Source organism: Rhinatrema bivittatum, chromosome 3 (genome assembly GCF_901001135.1).
Source record: "Rhinatrema bivittatum chromosome 3, aRhiBiv1.1, whole genome shotgun sequence".
NCBI lineage: Eukaryota > Metazoa > Chordata > Amphibia > Gymnophiona > Rhinatrematidae > Rhinatrema > Rhinatrema bivittatum.
Window position 1 is genome coordinate 176,041,601 of NC_042617.1, and position 21,640 is coordinate 176,063,240.

At 46.6% G+C, this 21,640-nt stretch overlaps 1 protein-coding gene across 1 annotated transcript in view; it reads left to right on the plus strand.

The window, feature by feature from the left end:
* The window catches only part of HNRNPU (heterogeneous nuclear ribonucleoprotein U), a 157,881-nt gene extending 136,534 nt beyond the window's left edge, over positions 1–21,347 (plus strand). The window contains exon 14 of the mRNA XM_029593953.1: positions 20,159–21,347. Within this exon, the coding sequence (XP_029449813.1) occupies positions 20,159–20,212 (54 nt within the window). The 3' untranslated portion in view covers positions 20,213–21,347. The remainder of the gene's footprint in view (positions 1–20,158) is intronic.
* Positions 21,348–21,640: the final 293 nt, after the last annotated feature.

Below are 21,640 nucleotides of genomic sequence, written 5' to 3' on the forward strand. Positions count from 1 at the left end.
TCACTTCTAAACCAGTGAGAAAATGTATTTAACAAATAAACATCATGTATCCCGGTGTAGCTGATAAATATTAAAGCTGATGGCAGATTCAAAGAAAGTATGACCACACCCCCTGGTTATCAAAGTCCCTCTATTACTGCTACTGTCATAATTTATTTTTGTTGATAGGCAGAGCTGAATTAGCCAGTTCATGTAGGTGATGTCATCCGGCAGCGCTGAAGCTCTACTTGAGCATGTGTGGGAATTCCCAGTTGAGTGCCTTGTGAACCCCCCTCAGTCTGAGCACCAGCACAGACATGAACATGTCTGGCTTTTTTTTTTTCTGAGAAAATCTTAACTTTTTTCTTTAAAATTGCATCAGCAGTCCAGAAACAGCACTTTTTAGTGCTAGGAAAAAAAATTGTTCCACACCATGTCTGGAAAGAAGAAAAGCAAGTTTGCTTATCGTAAATAGTGTTTCATACATAGAATGATTTAGCCACAACATATGGTGACTTCATCCAGCAGCACCAAGCAGATAGAAATTTTAGCTGTACTGAGCATGTGCAGGAATTCCTGCATAGGTGTTGCCCTCAAGTGTACAACTTATTTTAGCTAGGTAGTAGTCTCTCCAGGAGGCAGGTACATATTTAGCGTGGCTGTCATCCTATCTATGGAAAACAGTTTACGGTAAGCAAACTTGCTTTTTCTGTCGATAAGCAGGGGTGAGTTAACCACGACAGGAGTCTCAAGTTGAGGGCTGCAACAGAGCAACCTGGACACCACGCAGAACTGCTTGTCCAAATTTACTGTCAATCCTTAAAGTTGTCCAGACAGTAATGGGATATAAAGATGTGTACTGACAACAGAATTGCAGCTTGCTGATATCTTCGAGGTACTGTTCGCAAATGAGCCATGGAAATGTGGGTTCCTGAGCTTCCCCTAGGTCAGTCCAGACACATGGGTTTTTCTTCTCTACCAGCAGATGGAGACAGAAGACAAGCTTTGCTGAGACTTGTTACTTGTGCCCCCTCTGTATTTCTCTGTCTCCAGCAGATGGGAGAGGTACAAAATCTGCAGTCTGGAGATTCAAAAAAGAGAGAGAAAGGAATGCTCCCAGGGGTGTTGGGAACTTAGGGGCAAGAATAAACAACAAAGAATCGCATCCAATCCTTACAGAGCAAGGAGTCCCGCAAGGATCCTCACTTTCACCCACCCTTTTCAATATCTACCTCCTCCCTCTCTGCCACCTACTCTCAAACCTCAAGCTTACCCATTACCTCTATGCTGACGACATACAAATCCTTCTCCCGATTACAGAATCCCTTCAAAAAACCATCACATACTGGAACGAATGCCTACAGCCTATTAAAGACTTACTCTCAAGCCTCAACCTAGTATTGAATGCCAATAAATCCGAAATGCTCATTGTCTCTCAGGATCCCCTCACAATCTTTTCTAGCCTCTCTCTTCCAAACGTAAATAACATGTTCTCACCTGACGTCAGAGACCTTGGAGCATGGCTTGACAATCATCTAAACCTAAAAAAGTTCGTAAACAATACCACAAAGGACTGCTTTTACAAACTGCAAGTCCTCAAAAAACTCAAACCCTTCCTTTACTTCTCTGATTTCAGGCTAGTACTACAATCCATCATATTATCTAAGCTCGACTATTGCAACTCCCTGCTACTAGGTCTACCCACCAACACCATCAAACCATTACAGATGGTACAGAATTCTGCTGCTAGAATTCTAACAAGCACCAACAAAAAAGATCATATCACCCCAATCCTTCGTAACCTACATTGGCTTCCCATTAAACAAAGGATACTCTATAAGGTACTAACTATCATCCACAAAGAGATAAACAGTCTAGCACCCATCACATTAAGCGCTCAACTACAACCGCACACATCTTCTAGACCAATCAGAAGTGCTTACAGAGGAACACTGCATGCCCCGCAAGTAAAATCATCATTGAGCAAACAAGCGCTATCTTCAGCAGGCCCCCACCAGTAGAACTTGCTCCCCCCTGATCTAAGACTAGAACCCAATCATCAAGAGTTTAAAAAAAGATTGAAGACTTTTCTTTTCCAACAAGCCTTCCCAGACTCTCAATTCAACTGAAACAGAAAGACTTCCTAAATATGAGGTATCCCCTAATTATGGACACCGTACCAAGTCCTCCTTTCAGGACTCTGCAACTGGACAACAATCTTTGAGCTCAAAAATTCATTTTACTTTATTATATATATTTTGCATTGTTTATATGCCATTATTCTATGTTAATTAGTTAAACTGTATAGATTATATCATATAATTTTTATTTATTACTATGTTAAGCTATAATATTTATTTATCACTATGTTTAATATGTTTAATTGTCATCCAGTTATTGTTCCATCGGTGCTACTGTTCTATGTAAAGCCCCTCTCTCTGTTGGGCAGTTTTTCGTTTTCGTTTTATGTAAACCGGAGTGATTTGTAGTCCCTACAAGAATTTCGGTATATAAAAATTAAAAATAAATAAAATAAATAAGCGGGAGGTTGATGACCTTTCTTTGGCTCTGCCCATGGACATGAGATTGATTGCTAGTGGTGCTGGTTCCCTTCCCCACGAAAGACTCCCATCTGACACACCATCTCAGCTGTTGACTAGGAAAGTATTTTTAATTTATTTCTGGGAGGATTCGGCTGAGAGGATGTCTCTGGTTCAGGACTGAGGAGAGAGGTTTCTAGCAGCAAGGGAGGCTGGGGTCCAGTCGTTGCTGCCATGGGCCATTTTTTTCGTGCTTTTGGTGTGCCCAATTTGGGTGCACAGGCTGGATGTAAGCACTCAGGCCAAAGTAAAGCATCCACTTTGGAGTCCAGGCCTCAGTCGCCTAGCACCATGAAAATTATCCAGGTTGGCCATCCATTATAGGCACATAGCGGCTGAGCCTGAGAAACGCTGCCAGACCTGCTCGGACCAGAAAGTGCACATAAATTGAGCGGAATCTGCAAGAAGTGCGCACATGGAGGGGGAAGGCAGCTCTGACTGGCTTTCATTTGGCAGAAGCTGCAAAGAATGTGCCTCCTGGCAGTGTGAGAATGGTAGACATTTTAGAGTCTGACTGCTGGAAAGAGCAGGAGAGAGGTGCCTTCTTTACTCCACAGTTATCACCAGTCATGTAGGAGGAGTCAGACGAGGCTGAGGATTTTTCAGGTTCAGATGAGGATTTGGGGAGGCTTTTTCAGCAGATTTTGTGCTTTCTGTTCAAGGTTGCTTTGGTTTGAAAGCACCCCTGCTCTAGCAGTCTCCCACGCTAGAGTACGGCGCACAGGGTGTCACCTCTGGGGGGGAGTCATTGGGGTCCTGCATATCCCCAGCTGTAAGAGCAGAATTGCAGAGCAGTCGGAGAGCTCAGGGTTGTCAGACATCACTCATCACAACCTCTAGAAATGAGGATGACTATCCCACTGGAAAGAATGAGATTCCAGTGGTGGAGGGGTACGATCCTAGAGTGGTTCGTCTTTTCTGGAGGGAAGAGTTGTTCCCTCTGATTCGCCAGCTATTAGAGCTGGGTATTAAGGAAGTCCAGGAGGAGTCAGAGTATGAGCGAGTTGATACCATCACAGGCTCTGGGAGCCAGCAAAAAATTTTCCCTTCCATTAGACCATTAAGTTGGGAGTGGGATATTTTGGATGCTGGGCTGAAAGTCAGTAGGACAATGGTAAAGCTATACCCACTGCCGCAGGATATATTGGAGCTCTTACAGCTACCCAAGGTGGATGCATCATACTTCCTTCACTAAGAAGGCTACCGATATTATTTCTATACTGCCGCCTTTGGACATAACCATTCCACCGAACCCACTACCATTCCGGTAGTGGGTTCGGTGGCACCGAAGAACCCGGGACCGGAAACTGGAGAAGATGTTTGAAGTCTTGGCACTGGGCATAAATGTGGTGGTGTGCAGTAGCTTCATGGCATGTGCTTGCTTGCATTGGGTGCAACAAATCCAGGTGCGGGGGTTGTAGACCTTTTTCCAAACTAAGCAGGCGGAACAATTGGAAGCTGGAATAACCTACATTGTGGATGCCTTGTATGATTTGCTGCGTGAGTCTTCCCAGGATATGTCTGCAGCAGTCTCTGCCAGATGGCTCCTGTGGTTGTACAATTGGTCAGACACTGTCTGATTCAGTTGGTGAGTCTTCTCTTTAAAGGCAAACTGTTGTTTGCGAAAGCCTGGAGCAATTAGTAAAGCACTTGGGCAAGTCTTAGGGGCATAAGGTGCTAGAGGATAAGCCCAAAGAGATTAAGAAAAATTTCATAAGCAGGCAGAAGCACAGAGATGTGAGGCACTATCGCCGGGGGGGGGGTCGCAGATAGGTCACAGTCCTTATGGAGCTCCTGTAAGCCTGTGCAGGAGAACATCTGCCAGGGAGCTGGAGGAGGTAAAGTGCACAAAGAATCTAGGCTGCTCCACTCTTCTCCAGAAGTAATAGGAGGGCGGCTGGCCCTCTTACAAGGAACGGACCCAAGATTGCGATAGACCAGTGGGTCCTGACTGTCATAAGAGATATCTATGCCTTAGAATTTACTCGACAGACACGTGAAGCTTACATGGCCCCCCTTTGCGCCTCCAGTGCTAAGCAAGTAGCGGTTCACTTCATGCTTCGGAAGCTAGAGGCAATAGTCCTGCTGCCCCAAGGAGAGCAAGGCTGCGGGCAGTACTCAATCTTTGTGGTGCCAAAAAAGGAGGGGACTCTTCTGCCCATTCTCAACCTGAAGAATGTAAATATGACCCTGTTGGTGCTGTTTCCAAATGGAGACTTTGCGCTAGATGAGTGCAGCGGTCCACAAAGGGGCATTTATTGTGCATCTTGATCTTATGGAAGTTTATCTTTATATTCCCAACAAGCCAGAGCATCGGAGGTTTCTGAGATTCGAGGTGCTTAGAGAGCATTTTCAGTTCCACGCACTTCTGTTTGGGCTATCGACAGCACCGCAGAGTTTCACCAAGGTGGTGGAAACCACTCTTTGGAGAGAGGGCATCCTAGTGCATCCATATCTGGATGACTTGCTCATTCAGACAAAATCTGAAGGAATGGTGTCTGTGTTTGATTCAACAGGTTCCTCAGCAATTGAAGATTTTAGACTGAATGGTGGGTTTGTTACAGAATAAGTTGGTCCCTCTCAGACACTGGATTACCTTGTTGTGCATTTTGACACCGCGCTGGGGAAGGTATTTCTCACAGAAGAGAAAATGTGGAAATTGCAAGCACAGGTCCAGAGTTTTACTGCTACCCATAGCCAAAGCTTGAGATTATTTGCAGGTCCTGGGTTCTATGGCGTCTATGCTACATCTTGTTCCGTGGGCATTCACACACACACACACACACCCCCCCCCCCCCCCCCCCCCCCACACACACACACACACACAGCCTCTTCAGAAGGCACTGCGATCCTGCTGGAACCCTCAGTCAGAGGATTTTCAACTATGGTTACCTCTGGAGGGGGAATCCAGATAGTCTCTCCTGGTGGAACTGGGCATGGCATTGGATTCTGGATTGGGTTATCGTGACCACTGATGCCAGCCTGACAGGTTGGGTCTGTCCCCTAGATAAATCAGACTTTCCTAGCATGTAGCAGATGGACTCAGGACCAATGGGTATAGTGTGCTCTTGATAGCAGTTGGAGACTGATCAGATTTCAATCTGATGTTAGTCCTAGTACATATACCCCTGCAGGAAGCCATGCTAGTCAGTATTTTCCATCTCCATAGCAGTTCGGGACTCTATACTAGAGTATTCTAACCAAAGAAATCCAAAACAAAGGAAACTTACCTTTACAGACAAGCCCCACTCTCCTGCGGTGATACCTACAGGTCCCTCCCCTAGTCAAGATTCCTGAGGTGATTTCCGCGATCCCTCAGAGGTAGGCCTCTGTCTGGCAGCTGGCTCCCGGAGTGGACTTAGCCCTCGGCAATGGGTGCGGCCTGGGACAAGACCAGGAAACGCCGAGACAAGGTAAGGTAGAAAACTTCTTAAGTCTCCGATCTCCAAGGTTCGAATAGCTGCACAGATCGCCAGCCGGCATCAGCCCTATCCGGGTTAGACACCGGTCCGACACAAGGATCCTCCCACGTGGAGACACTCTGAGGTGGTAGCCATATTGCTCGCGTGGTCGCCGCCGATTCGGTCCATGCGCACAGAGGCGAGCCGTGCGCACACCGGTGCGCGCATAAGGCCGCGCGCACAAGGGCGCAGGCGCACAGCCACACGCTTCACTGTGCCGGGCGCATAAGTAAACCCGTGCGCACAGTGGCGCGCGCATCTTATTGAGCGCGCATCCGACCTACACACACAACTTCGGCGCACCTGGAGCGCATAACTAAGCCTCCCGGCGTACACTTGAATGCACAAACCAGAGTTTTCCTAGTGTGTAGCAGATGGACTCAGGACCAATGGATATAGTGTACTCCTGATAGCAGTTGGAGACGGATCAGATTTCAATCTGACGTCAGCCCTTGTACATATACCCCTGCAGGAAGTGCAGCTCTTCAGTATTTTCCGTCTCCTTAGCAGTTAGGGACTATATGCACGCTCGCACAGCATTAGAGTAATTTTACTAAAGAAAACCAAAATAAGAAATCTTACCTCTACAGACGAGCCCTGCTCTCCTGCGGTGACACCCAATGGGTCCCTCCTCCAGTTGAGAATATCAGAGGTGATTTCCGCGATCCCTCGGAGGTAAGCCTCAGTCCGGCGGCCGACCCTCGGCGGGGACCTAGCCCCCGACATCGGGTGAGGCTGAGAGGCAGCGGGTGCAGCTTCGAGCGCGGCGGTGAAGGTATTTTCCCTCTCCGCCTGCAGCTGGAGACCGCCCAGAACGAGACCGGGAAGCGCCAAGACGAGGTAAGGTAGAAATCTATTTAAAAGTCTTTGGTCTCCAAAACTCGAGGAGTCGCACAGGTCGCCAGCCGGGACCAGTGCCACTGGGTTGATCTGCCCTAGCAGGGCTAGACCCCAGTCAGATCCGAGGGTCCTCCCACGTAGAGACCCTCCGAGGTGGTCGCTATATTGTTCACGTTGTCACCATCACCATTTTGATCTGTTCGCCGCCCTGTCCACCGTCCCGATCCATGCGCACAGAGGCGAGCTGCACAACGTCGTGCACACAAGCGACGCGCATAGCCACACGCTTACTGTGCCGGGCGCATAACTTCGATCTATGCGCACAACAGTGCGCGCACCAAATCTACGCGCACATCTTCGCACCGGAGCGCATAACTGTATTTTACGCGCATAAGCCATGGCACCACCGGAAAAGAAATTAAAAGCTCAGGGCCTTTGTCCAGCATGCCGCATTACAACTGCACAGCATGAGGAGGCCACGGCCCTGTGTATTACAATATGAGGAGGCCCTAGGGGATCCAGCCCATGGCCCTCCCCAGCCAGTACCGGGTTCCAGCCTCTCGAACAGTACGCCGGACCTAGCATCTCCCAGCGGGACCCTCAAACGGGGCTCCCCAGGGACACGGTGCCTCTGAATTTAGACTCAGCATCTATCTCCTGGGTGGACTTCTTCAAAGGTCTGCATACCTTCGTTCACATGCAACCGGAGCCTCCGATAATACGGCCACCAGAGGACCTCAACATCCTGGGACCCTCTATGCCTAGGGAAGTGATTCCACCGCCCAGAAGCCCCACCTTCGGGGACATGGACAACTCAGTTGAGGATTCAGAACCCCTGGAGGAAGGGGAACTCCCGGGGACAGAGCCCCACCGAACCATGATCTTTTCCAAGGACGAGCTTCCAGACCTGGTCACACACAGCTTGAAGGAGCTTGCTATCCCGGGCACAAGTGCCTCGGGGGAACCTAAGACGAATCCCCTACTATAGAGGGACTCAGTCAGACCTCCCGTCATTTCCCACTATTACAAGCCGTCCAGCAGTTAATTGACCTGGAATGGGATGCCCCAGAGACTACGTTCAAAGGGGGGCGTACTCTGGCAGCCATGTACCCTCTGGACCCAGCTGCCAAAGATCTCCTGGTGTGTCCGAAAGTGGATGCCATGGTCTGCGCGGTTTCGAAGCGCACTACTATCCCATGGAGGGAGGAGCAGCACTCAAGGATGCTTAAGACAGACGCCTGGAATCCATCCTCAAACAGTCCTTTGATGTCTCCGCTATGTCTCTACAGATCGCGGCCTGCTGTGCCGTGGTGACACGTGCCTGCTTATCACAGACCAGGAACAACACTCCTGGGGAAGCCCTAGAACCAGCAGTATCATTCCTCACAGATGCCACTTCTGACCTGGTGTGCACTGCAGCTAGAGGAGCAATCAGCCGTGGCAGCCAGAAGACACCTCTGGCTCCAAAGCTGGTTGGCAGATGCATCTTCCAAAACAAGACTCACAAGGATGCCCTTCAAGGGAACCGTCCTGTTCGGAAGTGAGCTAGAGAAACTAGCCAACAAATAGGGCGAATCCCCACTGCCGCGGCTACTGGAGGACAGGAATAAGAGAAACCAGCGACCCTTCCCCCAAACGTCCAGGGGCAGAGGATCACCCATACAAAAGCACATATAAACTAGCCCGCCCCGCAGGCCGGAGCCAGTCCTTTCGGAAACCAGCACAACAAAATGGGAGCCAGCTCGGGCCCAGCCGCTAGCCGTGCCCCACAATGAAAATCAGCCAACCCATCCAAAGGAAGAAGCCATAGGGGGCAGACTTGCCCTATTCTACCAAAGATGGGTCGAGAGAACTTCAGACAAGTGGGTCCTAACCATCATTCGAGAGGGGATATTACCTGGATTTCCACTACCTCTCTCCAGACAAGTATGTAGAATCCCCCTGCCATGACCCTTCCAAGAGGATGGCAGTGGAAGCTACACTGACCAGATTGCCTTAGAGGCTATAACACCAGTGCCCACACAACAAATAAATACTGGGCATTATTCCATCTTTTATCCTTCCCAAGAAAGAAGGAAAGTTCACACCCATCCTGGACCTCAAGTCGGTCAACCAGCACCTGAAGATTCCTCGCTTCCGCATGGAAACCCTACGTTCTGTAATAAGGGCAATACAACCGGGAGAGTTCCTTACATTCCGGGATCTGTCGGAAGCCTACCTATACATTCCGATCCATCAAGAGCATCAGCGTTTTCTACACGTCACGATCCTGGACCGTTATAACCAATTCCGGGCACTACCATTTGGGTTAGCCACAGCACCCCGGACGTTCACCAAGATCATGGTGGTAGTGGCAGCAACACTGAGGGAGGAAGGAATCCTCGTACACCCTTATCTAGATGATTGGCTAATCAGGGCAAAATCTGAGGAAAGCCACCAGGTGCCCAACAGTCAAAACTCTACTGGAGAGCCTCGGGTGGGTGGTCAAAACAAACAAGAGCAGTCTGCAGCCTTCCCAGTCTCTAGAATACTTGGGAGTCTGGTTCGACACCAAACAAGACAAGGTTATCCTGACACAGACAAGGAGATCAAAACTGATGACCCTGTTGAGCGAGCTTCGTCCCACGACATGGGACTACCTCCAAGTCCTCAGCCTCATGGCATCCACACTGGAAGTAGTGCCATGGGCAAGAGCTCCATGAGACCCCTACAGCACTCATTACTATCACGATGGAATCCACTGTCCCAGAACTACACCGTACGTCTTCAGCTCCCGGACAAAGTTTGGACCCAACTACTATGGTGGCTACAAGAAGGCCATCTGAGCCAGAGAGTGAGACTATCCTCACCATCCTGGATCCTGCTCACCACAGATGCCAGCATACGAGGATGGGGAGCACACTGCCAGGAGCTAGCCGCCCAGGGACAATGGAACAAAGAAGAGTCTGGGTGGAACATCAATTGCCTAGAGGTTTGGTCACAGACTCCGAGACAAGTCAGCGTAATGTCAGACAACACCACAACAGTGGCCTACATCAACCGTCAGGGAGGAACCAGAAGCCAACAGGTGTCTCTGGAAATAGACCCCCCAATGTCATGGGCGGAAGCGAACCTTTAAGAGATCTCGGCCATCCACATTGCGGGGAAAGACAACGTTGCTGCGGATTACCTCAGTAGAGAAAGTCTAGACCCAGGAGAATGGAGGCTGTCGACCACAGCATTCCAATTTTAAAGTAAACCGTTGGGGAACACCAACCATGGACCTCCTGGCAAACTGGTCCAATGCCCAAGTACTCAGCTTCTTCAGCCGCAGGCGGGAACCCCAGTCCCAGGGAATCGATACCCTGGTACAGACCTGGCCACGGGAGACTGTTATATGCCTTCCCGCTGTGGCCCCTATTGGGCGCAATCATCCACAAGATAGTACACCACAGGGGACCAGTACTTCTAGTGGCCCCGGACTGGCCAAGAAGACCGTGGTATGCAGACATGCGAAGGCTGCTGACAGGGAGCCCCCCTCCTGCTACCTCCACACAGAGTCCTGCTCCAACAAGGACCAATCCTCCACGAGGATCCAGCTCGATTCTCTGTTATGGTCTGGACATTGAGAGGACTCGCCTGAGGAAGAGCAGATACTTGGGGGTAGTAATTGACACCCTACTCCGCGCACGCAAGTTCTCCACATCCCCAACATACATAATGATTTGGAGATTATTCGAAGCCTGGTGTTAGGACCACGACATTATTCCACGCTCAGTCAAAATTCCTGCGATTTTGGAATTCCTGCAGAACGGACTACAGAAGGGATTGTGTCTCAACTCCATCAAGGTACAGGTTGCTGCATTGTCATACTACGGAACCATGAGCGAGAGCGGCAGCATAGCCTCTCACCCGGATGTCTCCCGCTTTCTGAAAGGAGTCAAGCAGATCCGACCACCCCTAAAGTGGCCGGTGCCTCTTTGGAACCTCAACCTAGTCCTAGATTTCTTAGCAGGAGCTTCTTTCAGACCTCTTCGCGGCCTCTCTCCGACTTTTAACATTGAAGACAGCCTTCCTGGTGGCAGTCTGTACGGCCCGTCGTATCTCCGAGCTACAATCACTGTCCTGCTGGGAGCCGTTCCTCAGACTCACCCCAGGAACCATCCAGTTATGCACAGTTCCATCATTCTCCCCAAGGTGGTATCTCACTTCCTTCTCAACCAAACCATCTCGCTACCATCGCCAGATGAGCATAAGAATTCGGAAGAGTCTCGCAGCCTACGCCATCTCAATGTCTGCAGACTCCTAGTCAGATACCTGAAAAGGTCGGAATCCGTACGAAAGACGGACCATCTGTTCATCCTTCACAGCGGGAAGAAGCAAGGGGAAGCGGCCTCGCGAGCAACCATAGCCCGCTGGATCAAAGAAGTCATCAAGGCGGCCTACGTAGAAGCAGGCAAGCCACCACCTTTACAAGTCAAGGCCCCTTCTACTAGATCCCAGGCAGTGTCCTGAGTGGAAACCAAGATGCTATCACCCGCTGAGATCTGCCGGGCGGCGACATGGTCCTTCATCCACATCTTCTGCAGGCTTTACCGCCTGGATGTTCAGGCTCGGGAGGACACAGCATTTGCAAGGGTAGTACTAAGTGTGTCATGGGCAGCCTCCCACCCAGTTCAGGAGTAGCTTTTATATATCCTATTGGTCCTGAGTCCATCTGCTACACGCTAGGAAATGGAGAAATTACTTACCTGATAGTTTTGTTTTCCTTAGTGTAAACAGGGACTCGGCATCCCACCCACGGCTGCCTTTACTCATGGAATTCTCAGGTGACATTCCCAAGAGCGAGTGATTCACAGGTGAGCCATGCTTTCCTTCAGCTAGAACACCCATCCTACCAGGTGTCGACGTTTCTCGGTTGAGGGCACTGGTGGTCTCCAGCTATAACCAATTCAACCGGTTCAAATTAAGTTAACCAAGTTAGTTATAAAGTTATTCAAATTATTCAGTCATACATATATCCACAATGCTTTTCGAGGAGAATACTGAAGAGCTTCACTTCCTGCAGGGGTATATGTACTAGGGCTGACGTCAGATTGAAATCTGATCAGTCTCCAACTGCTGTCAAGAGTACACCATACCCATTGGTCCTGAGTCCATCTGTCTACACTAAAGGAAAACTAAATTATCAGGTAAGTAATTTCTCCATTTCTGCAATCCTACACGCACAAACCATGGCACCACTGGACAAGAAGCTCAGGGCCTCTGCCCAGCATGTTTTTAAGTCGTGGTCTCAGATGGGCAAGCTCCCTTCAAAGGAATGGTGTTTGGGGAAGACCTGGAGCAGCTGGTTTAGAGTTTGGGAGACCTGAAACCTTGGGGGCTCTGAGGATAAGCTGCATTCCTTCAGGCTTGTAAAGTGAAGTCTGTTCCAAGGGCATATGGTGTAAGCAATCACTTTATTTCTTCCAAGGTTTGCAAGCCTCGAGAGGCAGGGGGTTGGTCCTCATTTCCAGAAGCCTAAACCTGATTCCATTTTAATCTTGGGAATTGGTTGAGCTTCTCAATGAAGCTCCATGAGTCAGCTTGCTGGTCCTTTCAGTGTGGGGTGGCTACAGCGTTTTTACTAGGAGTGGACCCAGATAACCTCTGATCATTGGGTGTTGGAGGTAATCCTCCCCAGTTACACCTTGAAGCTCAGAGCTCCCATTCCTGATGTTTTTATAGTCTTTCCCTGCACTTTAACCATTAAGTGATTGTCGATATTCTGAGACTCGAGCTATTACAAGCTGTGATTTCAGTTCCTCCCTTCTGGGAGTGGGCACTGTTTTTTCTCTATCTGCTTGTGGTTTCATAAGAACAACAAAGACAGGTCTTGCAGAACTGTTCTTGATAGCAGCCTCATATATTTTCCTATTTCTGAAGAGACGCTTTAGTGCTCATGGCTGTGCACCAGGGCAAGTATGCTTTTTTCGATCTTTCAAAAGATGATTTTTGTATTTTTCTGGCGAGGATCAGAAGTTTCTGAATTTTATGCTCCACAGTTTACCAAGGTCATGGTGGTAGTGACAGCATTTTTGAGAAAGTATTGAGTCATTCAGCAAAGTAGTCCAAGTTTTAGAAAGCTTGGGCTAGGTGATCTATTTTGTAGCAAACGGATCCCTTCTTGATCATTGGAATATGTAGAGACTCACTTTGCTCAAAAGCGGACCAGGTCTATCTGACGATAGAGTGAACAAGTTGATACATCAGATGCAGAGGTTTCCCAGGCCTCTAGCTTCAAGAGCTAGGGATTATCTTCGGCTGAGATTTCTGACTGCTCCTGGGCTTGGTTTCACAGGCCAGAGCTCATATGAGAGTTCAGCAGTCTATTGATGATCATCCCAAGTTCTGAACTCTGCCAGCTTTGGTCAGAGGAATTTCATGTGGTTGACACTCCTCAGAACCTCATGCAGGGTGTCAGTCTGACTTCATCCTGGTTTCTGATCACAATGGATGTGGGCTACCTGTCTGGATCAGGTAGCCAGGTATGTAGTCTCATTTCCCTCCCTGAGTGTTATCTGCCATTTGCTACAGCAGTGGCATATGTGAGTAGATGGGGTGGCACAATGAGAAGGGGTGTTGGAGGAGTTGAATATTCTTTTTCCCTGTGCAGAAGAGAAGCATGCAGCTCTTGGCGGCTTATATTGCAGGGCAGAAAACATACCGCTGGGTTTTTTTTTTTGCTAAGCAGGAATCTTCTGGATTCCAGCAAATGGGAGCTCAACCATGACACCATCATATAATTCTGAAGTGGGCTTGCCTTATAGGGTTCTGATGGTAACTCGGAAAATTTCCAAAGTCCCACAGTTCTGCAGTCACAGGTTTCGGCACTCTTGGCATGAACGCTCTGGTTCGGACTAGGAGAAGAGGAGCTGCTTTGGTTTCCTTCTTTGACCTCTGATCGTCAGGGTCGTTGCCGGATAGGAATGGGGAGCAGCCGTATGCATCTGGTGGCTCCAGATTGGCCTCAACATTCTTGGGAGGCAGATCTGATGACGTTTCAGATCAATTTTCCCCAGATGCTTAGGGCAGGGCTTCCCAACCATTTAACCAATATGACCCCATGAAAATTTACATGACCCTAGAGGATAACCAAAATAAATTAGGGGTGTGGCCCCTTCCAGCAGTCACTCCTTCTCACTCTCCTTGCACTCCAGTTGATCTTCTTACTTAACTTCCTTCCCCTCCTGCAGATGCTTGTTTTCTCAACCTCTGCTCCTTTCACCTTCCCAGCCCATACCCTTTCACCACCTTCAGCCCTTTTCACAGTCCCCTAGATTCTCTCTTGTCCCCAAGCCCTTCTAAGCTCCACCTGGGGTGAGGGAGGGTCTGTCATTCCCTCCTCACCCTTTCCTCTCTCTCCCCAGTCTCACCACTTCCTCTCACATTCCCCACAATTGATCCTTGTTCATTCCCCACTTCCTCTTAAAACACCCAATTGATCTTCTCTCATAATTCACATCTCACCCGCCACAGCCAATCTCTTATCCAACCCTCAAATCCCTCATGCATCTCATCCCTCCCTTCAAATAGCCCCTCCTCCAAACATCCCCCTAGGCAGGGCCAAAGGTAGATGATAAACCCCTAGGCAGGGCCAAAGGTAGATGATAAATAGGGAAGGCTGATAAGGGCAATAGTTTTCTCTGGAGTAGATGTAGTGGTAATCTCCATTCGTCCATGCATATTCATCTTTCTCCTCCCATCTCTTTATGGCTGGTCCCAAGCCCGATAGTGATCTGCAAGCAGTAGCAGCATTATTAATGAAAATCAGCACAGGCCCTGTAGGTTAGTGTATCCTATAGTGGCCCTGATCCCATCTCATGCAGGGGCTTTCTGTTAACCGCTGAAACTCGTGCAGGGACAGTGACACTGCAGGGCCTGTGAGGATGTGCTGGCTAACAGGTCTCTTGCTGACTTCTTACTACTAATGTTGGTGCTGCTGACACCTGAAGAGCACTGCTTTTTGAGGCACTTGTGATCCCAGCTGAAGGTTGTGTGACCTATTTGTGCTCAGGGGAATAGTTGCTAAAATTAAGAGACAGCATGTGGCATTGACAGTGCAGGCCCTATCTATGGGACAGGAACAGCAGTCTTTCCATATTTCTAGAGAACTCCCCTTCTGACAGTTCCAGCGATACCAGTTGCTGTCTACTTCCACAACAGCAACAACTTCCAACTTGTGTGCAATAGTGTGAGTGCCATCGTCTAAATACAACACAAGAAGTCCAACCAAAGCCTGGACCAAGGTTTTGACCACCTTTCCAATCCAACAACAATCCTTTCCAGTGGGGGGGGGGGAGAATCCAGCACTACCTGGAAGCATGGCAATTCATCACCGAAGATAACTGGGTTCTCAGATTGTGGAGTTTGGATACCTGATTCATTTCTCCTGGCTTCCCAAGCTTTCTCATTGCTCAGCCTTCAATGCAGATCTGTCTTTCTTGTATAACTCCACTTGGGAGTCTCTTCTCAGACAATAGAACCTGTTCCTCCATCTCCATGGCCAGGGGTTTCTACTCCCATTACTTTCCTATCCCCAAGAAATACAAGGGACTGAGACCCATTCTAGATTCAAGAAGCCTGAGCAAGCATATACTCTGGGAGAAATTCAAATTGAATTTCCTCCACATGATTCTCCCCTTCATCTAGAGGGGGGGAGAGTGGATGTGCACTTTGGATCTAAAGTATGCTTTGCTCATATTCCCATCCATCCCTCCCTCCCACAAGCATTACCTCCGATTTATAGTGGACTGCCTCTCAGCGGTATTGAGTGTCTTCACCAAGTGCCTGACCATAATAGCATGTCTGCAGTGTCTTTCCCTTACCTGAACAACGTGATTGTGAACTCCAAGGAAGGTGCTAAACTCCCTGCAGAAGTCAATAAACCTGCTACAGTCATTAGGCTTCCTAATGAATTTCGAGAAATCTAATTCCCTCTGAGAATCAAATTCAATGGCGCGTGGATAGATTTTCTACAGGAGAGTTCCCATCAGATCAGCAAATGCTATCAGATCCTTTGTACAAACTGACTGGATCGATCCATGGCCAGAAAGTCACAAACAGGCCAAGCTTTTAGGACATCCATAACAAGTATGCATGAGATAATTTACATGCACTGCCTCCATTGTATACAAATCTATCTCATGTATATTTGTTATGGATATCCTGAAATCCTGGCATGTTTGTGGCTCTCAAGAACTGGAGTTGGTCACTCCTTTTCTAGCCATTCTGGGCCACATGGTGGCAGCAATTAACAAAGTTTCACTAATCTTCACATACAGCTCCTGCAGTGGCATCTCTGCTCCCAGTGAGACCAGCTTACTCAATCTCTGACTGCCAAAGTGAGGCTTTCATGGTAAATGGGACAGGATCTATGCTGGTGACTAGATCTCTGCATTCTTCAGGAAGGATCTCCACTCTGCCTACTTCCTCACCAAGTTACGCTGATGACTGAAGCCTCAACTAAAGGGGGGGGGGGTGCAGAAAGGCCCTTTTTGAACTCTGGGAATGTGGTCATTCATAGACTATTTCAAATCTTCTAGAATTGAGTGATCAGATATACTCTAGCATTTGCTTGCTTCCTCCAGGCAAAGAGTATTCTCAGTCAAACCAATAACAGGTAGCCATGTTCTCTGTGAATAAGCAAGAGGGCAAAGGGTCTTGAACTGCCAAGAAGCGATAAAGATATGGGAATGGGCATATAGGGTGTCCTGCAAGTAACCTACCTTCTAGGGATTTTCAACAGTTTTTAAAGTTTTGCCTCATTTTTTCCAGTGTAGCTGGGTTCAGAAAAGGTTTGGATAAGTTCTTGGAGGAGAAGTCCATTAACGGCAATTAATCAAGTTTACTTGGGGAATAGCCATTGCTATTAATTGCATCAGTAGCATGGGATCTTCTTAGTGTTTGGGTAATTGCCAGGTTCTTGTGGCCTGGTTTGGCCTCTGTTCAAAACAGGATGCTGGGCTTGATGGACCCTTGGTCTGACCCAGCATGGCAATTTCTTATGTTCTTATGATGCTCTCTTCCTGGATTTGGAATGTAGTTCTCATGTGCTTTTCCACCAGTTCCACTGATGGGACCATGTGACCCCTTTTGTTGCAAGAATTGCATTGGCTTCCTATTCCTCAGCAGGTGCGATTTAAGGTAATTGCTTTGGTCTTTAAATCACTGCGAGAGGATGACCCTGCTTATCTCTTCAGTTTACTGCAGCAGTGCATAACTGTCCCGTGCCCTGCGATTTTCCAGCTAATCTCATGTTGGGCTAATGTTATGTAATGTTCTGCCAGAGACCTTACAATCCCTGGAAGATGCTGAAGTCTTGTAAACAGCTAAAGAGCCTTTTTTTTTTTTTTTTTTTTTGAGAACTTTAGCAGTTGGTAATTGGACACTATTGAGAAATAGAATCAATGTCATTGAGCCCCATGAAGCCTGTCTGTCAAATGTTTGTTTTATGTTTTCTCAGTGCTTTATGTATTTTATTGTGATTTGCTTAGCACATTTTGTTAAAAGCAAAAACATACTTTTAATAAATAACCACAATGGTGAAAAAAGTGCTCAAAGACTGGGCCTGTCTAATCCTTATAGCTCTAGCATGACCCAGGCAAATTTGGTTTGTGTCTTCAAGTCAGATCCATCTTTATTAATTCGAGGAAGAGGATCTTGTATCCAAGCCTTGCCTTCCTCAGCTTGATGGCTTGGATGTTGAGTGCTTAACGATCACTGCATAATCCTTACTCAAGCAGGCTAAAGACATAATAGTCTGTGCCAGAAGACCGTTAACTAGAAGAGCCTGTTTTTAAATGGAAAAGATTCTCCACATGGTGTTAACACAATATCTTGGCTCTGTTCACATGCAAACATAAAGAATTATTGAGCTACCGGTATTTGCGCGCTTTCTGCTTCAGGAATTAGCACATCAGTAAGTGCATCTCCATGCCAAGGTAGCTTACTGTACTCAAATTGAGTGAACCTATGTCCACTCATCTGTTGAAAGGCTTATAACATATTAAACCTCCAGTTGTGAAAATACCTGTTTCATGGCACATAAATGTGGTTCAGGCACAACTGATGGATTTGAACCATTGGTGTTGGCTTCTCTCTGGTATCTTGAAAGTAATTTTCCTGGTAGCAGTAACATCAGCCAGATATCAGTGAGCTTGAGCGTTTAGTCCATTATGCACTTTATATGCAATTCTTCCATAATAGTGGTGCTCTGCACCCACTTAGTTTCTGTGGAAGGGTAGTATCAGCTTTTAAAATTAATCAAGCCATTGTGTTGCCTTTGCTATTTCCAAGGCCACACATGCATGAAGGTAAGGCCTTTCATACTTTAATTTATAAAAGGTTCTTGGCTTATTACAAAAGGTCTCTGCCCCATCATTGGACTTCACAACTGTTCGTCCTTTACGATCTTAATAGACTGGGCATAGCAGTGGCCAAGCATACATTATCCAACTGGATAGCAGACTGCATTGCACACTGCTATATGTTAGCATATCTACAATTAAGACACCATCAAGGTGGTTCAAGTTAGAGCCACAGCTGCATCAATGGTTTATCTGTGAGCCATACCGCTTGACATCTGCAAAGTGGCAACTTGGTTGTTCATATACACCTTTGCATCCCATTACTGTCTAGACAAACCTCTGAGTGACAGTAAACTTTGCATAACCTGTTCACCCAGTAGTCTGCTCTTCATGGTGGAGTCCAGGTTGCTTGTAGACTACATAGCTAGAATTAGCTCTAAAATTGACTGAGGGGACTCATGAGGCAGTGCTCAAGTGGGAATTTCTGCACATGCTCATTAGAGCAAAAGCTCTATTAGCTGAGAGGTCCTTTCAGTGCCATTAGATGGTGTTGCCCACATCTAAAGGTTAATTCATTCTGCTGTTTATGTAAAACATTTATGGTAAGCAAACTTGCTATGTAAATACAGTGGACCCTTGACTTACGAACACAATTCGTTCACGAGGGCTGGTTATAAGTAGACTGTTTTTCCCATAAAAAATAATGGAAATACCCATAATGCGTTCTGCACCTCCCAAAGCACCCCTTACCTAACCTTTTCATAATAAAAAAGGGGTGAACAGTCTAATTTACCAGAAACACCAATAATTTTCCTAGTGTAGTTACCAAAAAGTTATAAAATGTGCCTAGCCTACCAGAAACAACAATTTCATACTGTACTCGCCATTCAAGTTGACATCTTTGGCTTGCAAGAGGGGGAGGATTCCCCCCTCCCCTCCCCCTCAGAGCACATCTCTGGCCCCCAAACACTCATTTCCCCCTCCCAGCATATTCATTCTTCCCTTCCTGATACCTTGCTATAGCCAGCTGAGTGCTACATTCCCTTTCTGCTGCTGCACTGAAGCTTCCTTGGTCACCAGTGAAGCTGTTGCTTGCTGCAATGCAATGCTGGGTCTGCCTACATACTCCTGTGAACATTTGCAGCTCTGGGTGCGCCTGAGATGGACAGGCCTCAGCAGCAGCCAATCACTGCATCAGCAGAGCAGAACTCCCACCCACCATGCCCAAAAAAACGCAATTGACAGGAAAAAACGCCCAATTAGAAGCAACCTCATGCATGAGCGGATACACATGGCCTTGGCCAGCATTCAGGTTGTAACTCTAAGACTTTGGTTGTAACCGAAGTTGTTCGTATGTCAGGCCAGTTGTAACTGGAAGGTCCACTGTGGATGATTCCTGTATAAGGACCAGTATGGCCCTTCCCAGATTAAGATTAATGGGGGGGGGCTAAAGTTGAACAAAACTTTTAATGCTTCAGAAATCAGAGGCCTTGGAAAAAAAGGAAAGTGACTTTTCTTCAGTTTTACTATTACTACTTTAATGATCTTGTTCTTTCAGAAGGTGCTTGGATGCCTGTATTTTAGCATTACACACTTATAAATGCAATGTAAAACCCACAACTTTTATAGGGAATAGGTCAAAGTACTCCAAATGGACATACAAGGAAAAAACTCTCTTAAATTGATTCAATCTGGGCAAAAATATGCCATTTAATTTATTTGTAGTAACTATACAAAACTGTTTGGGGGTGTTTTTTTTTGGGGGGGGGGGGGGTTCTAATAGGCAGCAAGTCAAAATGTTTATTTCTTGAATATGTAGCATTTTTATATAGTAGAAGGGGGACATTTTCACTTGACACTCGATTAGGTATTCCTTTCCCCTCCAGCAAATCAAGGTTGTTAAATCCTTGTCAAGATGTTTAATGTCTCTTTGTTTTCCTTTCCCTCACAGCAATTTTGGGGTCAGAAGCCATGGAGCCAGCAGTACCACCAAGGATATTACTGAAATACCCAAATATAAATGAACTGATACATATTTCTCTTCAAAACCTTCACAAGAAGTCGACTGTTTTCTTTAGTAGGCTAACTTTTAAAAACATTCCACGAGAGGAAGTGCCTGCAGGTTCCCTTCCCCCCCCCATTTCTTTTTTTTGTTTTGTTTTTTTTGTTTTAGATACTAAGTGGGTTGATTTGAATTTTCCTTTTTTGTACATTTTTAATTGCAGTTTTAAAATGAAATCATAAGAGAACCTCGGCATCATGCACGATAAGAGAATGTGTCAGTATTTCAGGGTTCTACGTTTTATCTGTAAAATGTGATCTTTCTCTCTTTTCCCCTTTCTTAACATAACTGAAAGTAAATGATGTTGCTTTGTATCTGGTGTCCTTTTTATTAAGGAATTTTACTCCCTCAAGTTCTCACAGTAGAAAATAGCTGGGAGTCCCTGTGTCAATAACGGTAGACATGTTGGCAGTCAGTTCTGGAATGGCCCTGGATAACTTCGAATTTCTTGGGAGTGCGTACTATTTGCATTGCACACTGTCCTTCCTACACAGTTCTTGGGAGCCTAGCAGTGTCTGGCAATAATAGTGGGGTGGGGGGCTGTAACAATTCTAGCATAGTGGGAGCAAAGGTGTAAATTGAGCTTACTAGAGCCACATAGCAAGGGTGGAGTGTTTATGTAGAAGGATTCTTTAAAAACCTAGTAACTTGGTTGGGTTAATCTGTGGAAACCGTGGAGACTGAAACTTGTGAAGGTTACAACACCATAATTCTTTTCTCTCCATTTGTTATGCATTTTGATTCTGAAAAGAAAAAGGCTACCTTGGCCTGTTTCTTATTAAACAAAACTTGTTGTAAATCCAGTTGTCTAATGGGATCTATATGAAGTTAGCTGTGTGTGTGTATGTAACCCCCTTTTCCTTCAAAAACAAAAAAATAGCATATACCGAGTGTGCTTGTAATTCTCTACCATCTTTGTAAACTTAAGATATTGTGAGTGACCCATTTCTTATCTAGTATCTTTTTTTTTTAATCATGTCAGTTCTTGAAAGGGTATATCTTTTGCCTGCTGATTTTAACTGGAGGTGGGTGGAGATTAAGCTTAGACCTTTAGTCGCAATAAACACATTTCATTTTATTCTGTGTTCTGGGATTCTTAGCATCAAGCAAAATCCCTCAGTTAAGATAAAAGGGAGGAAACCTTTTAAAGATGTATGTCTGTAACTACTGTTAAAATCTTACAGTTGTATTAGACTGCACAAACTTTTGCGGTTGGAAATATTTTAATGTAAAAAGTTTGATAAATGCAGACAAGTGTGTAAAAATTAGATTTTTTTTTTTTTTACCCTGAAGTTGGACACAAAGTTGATTCAGTTGTTAAATCTACCTGAACAAAAAGCCATATTTTTCTCCTGTAGTTGTCCTGGCTTC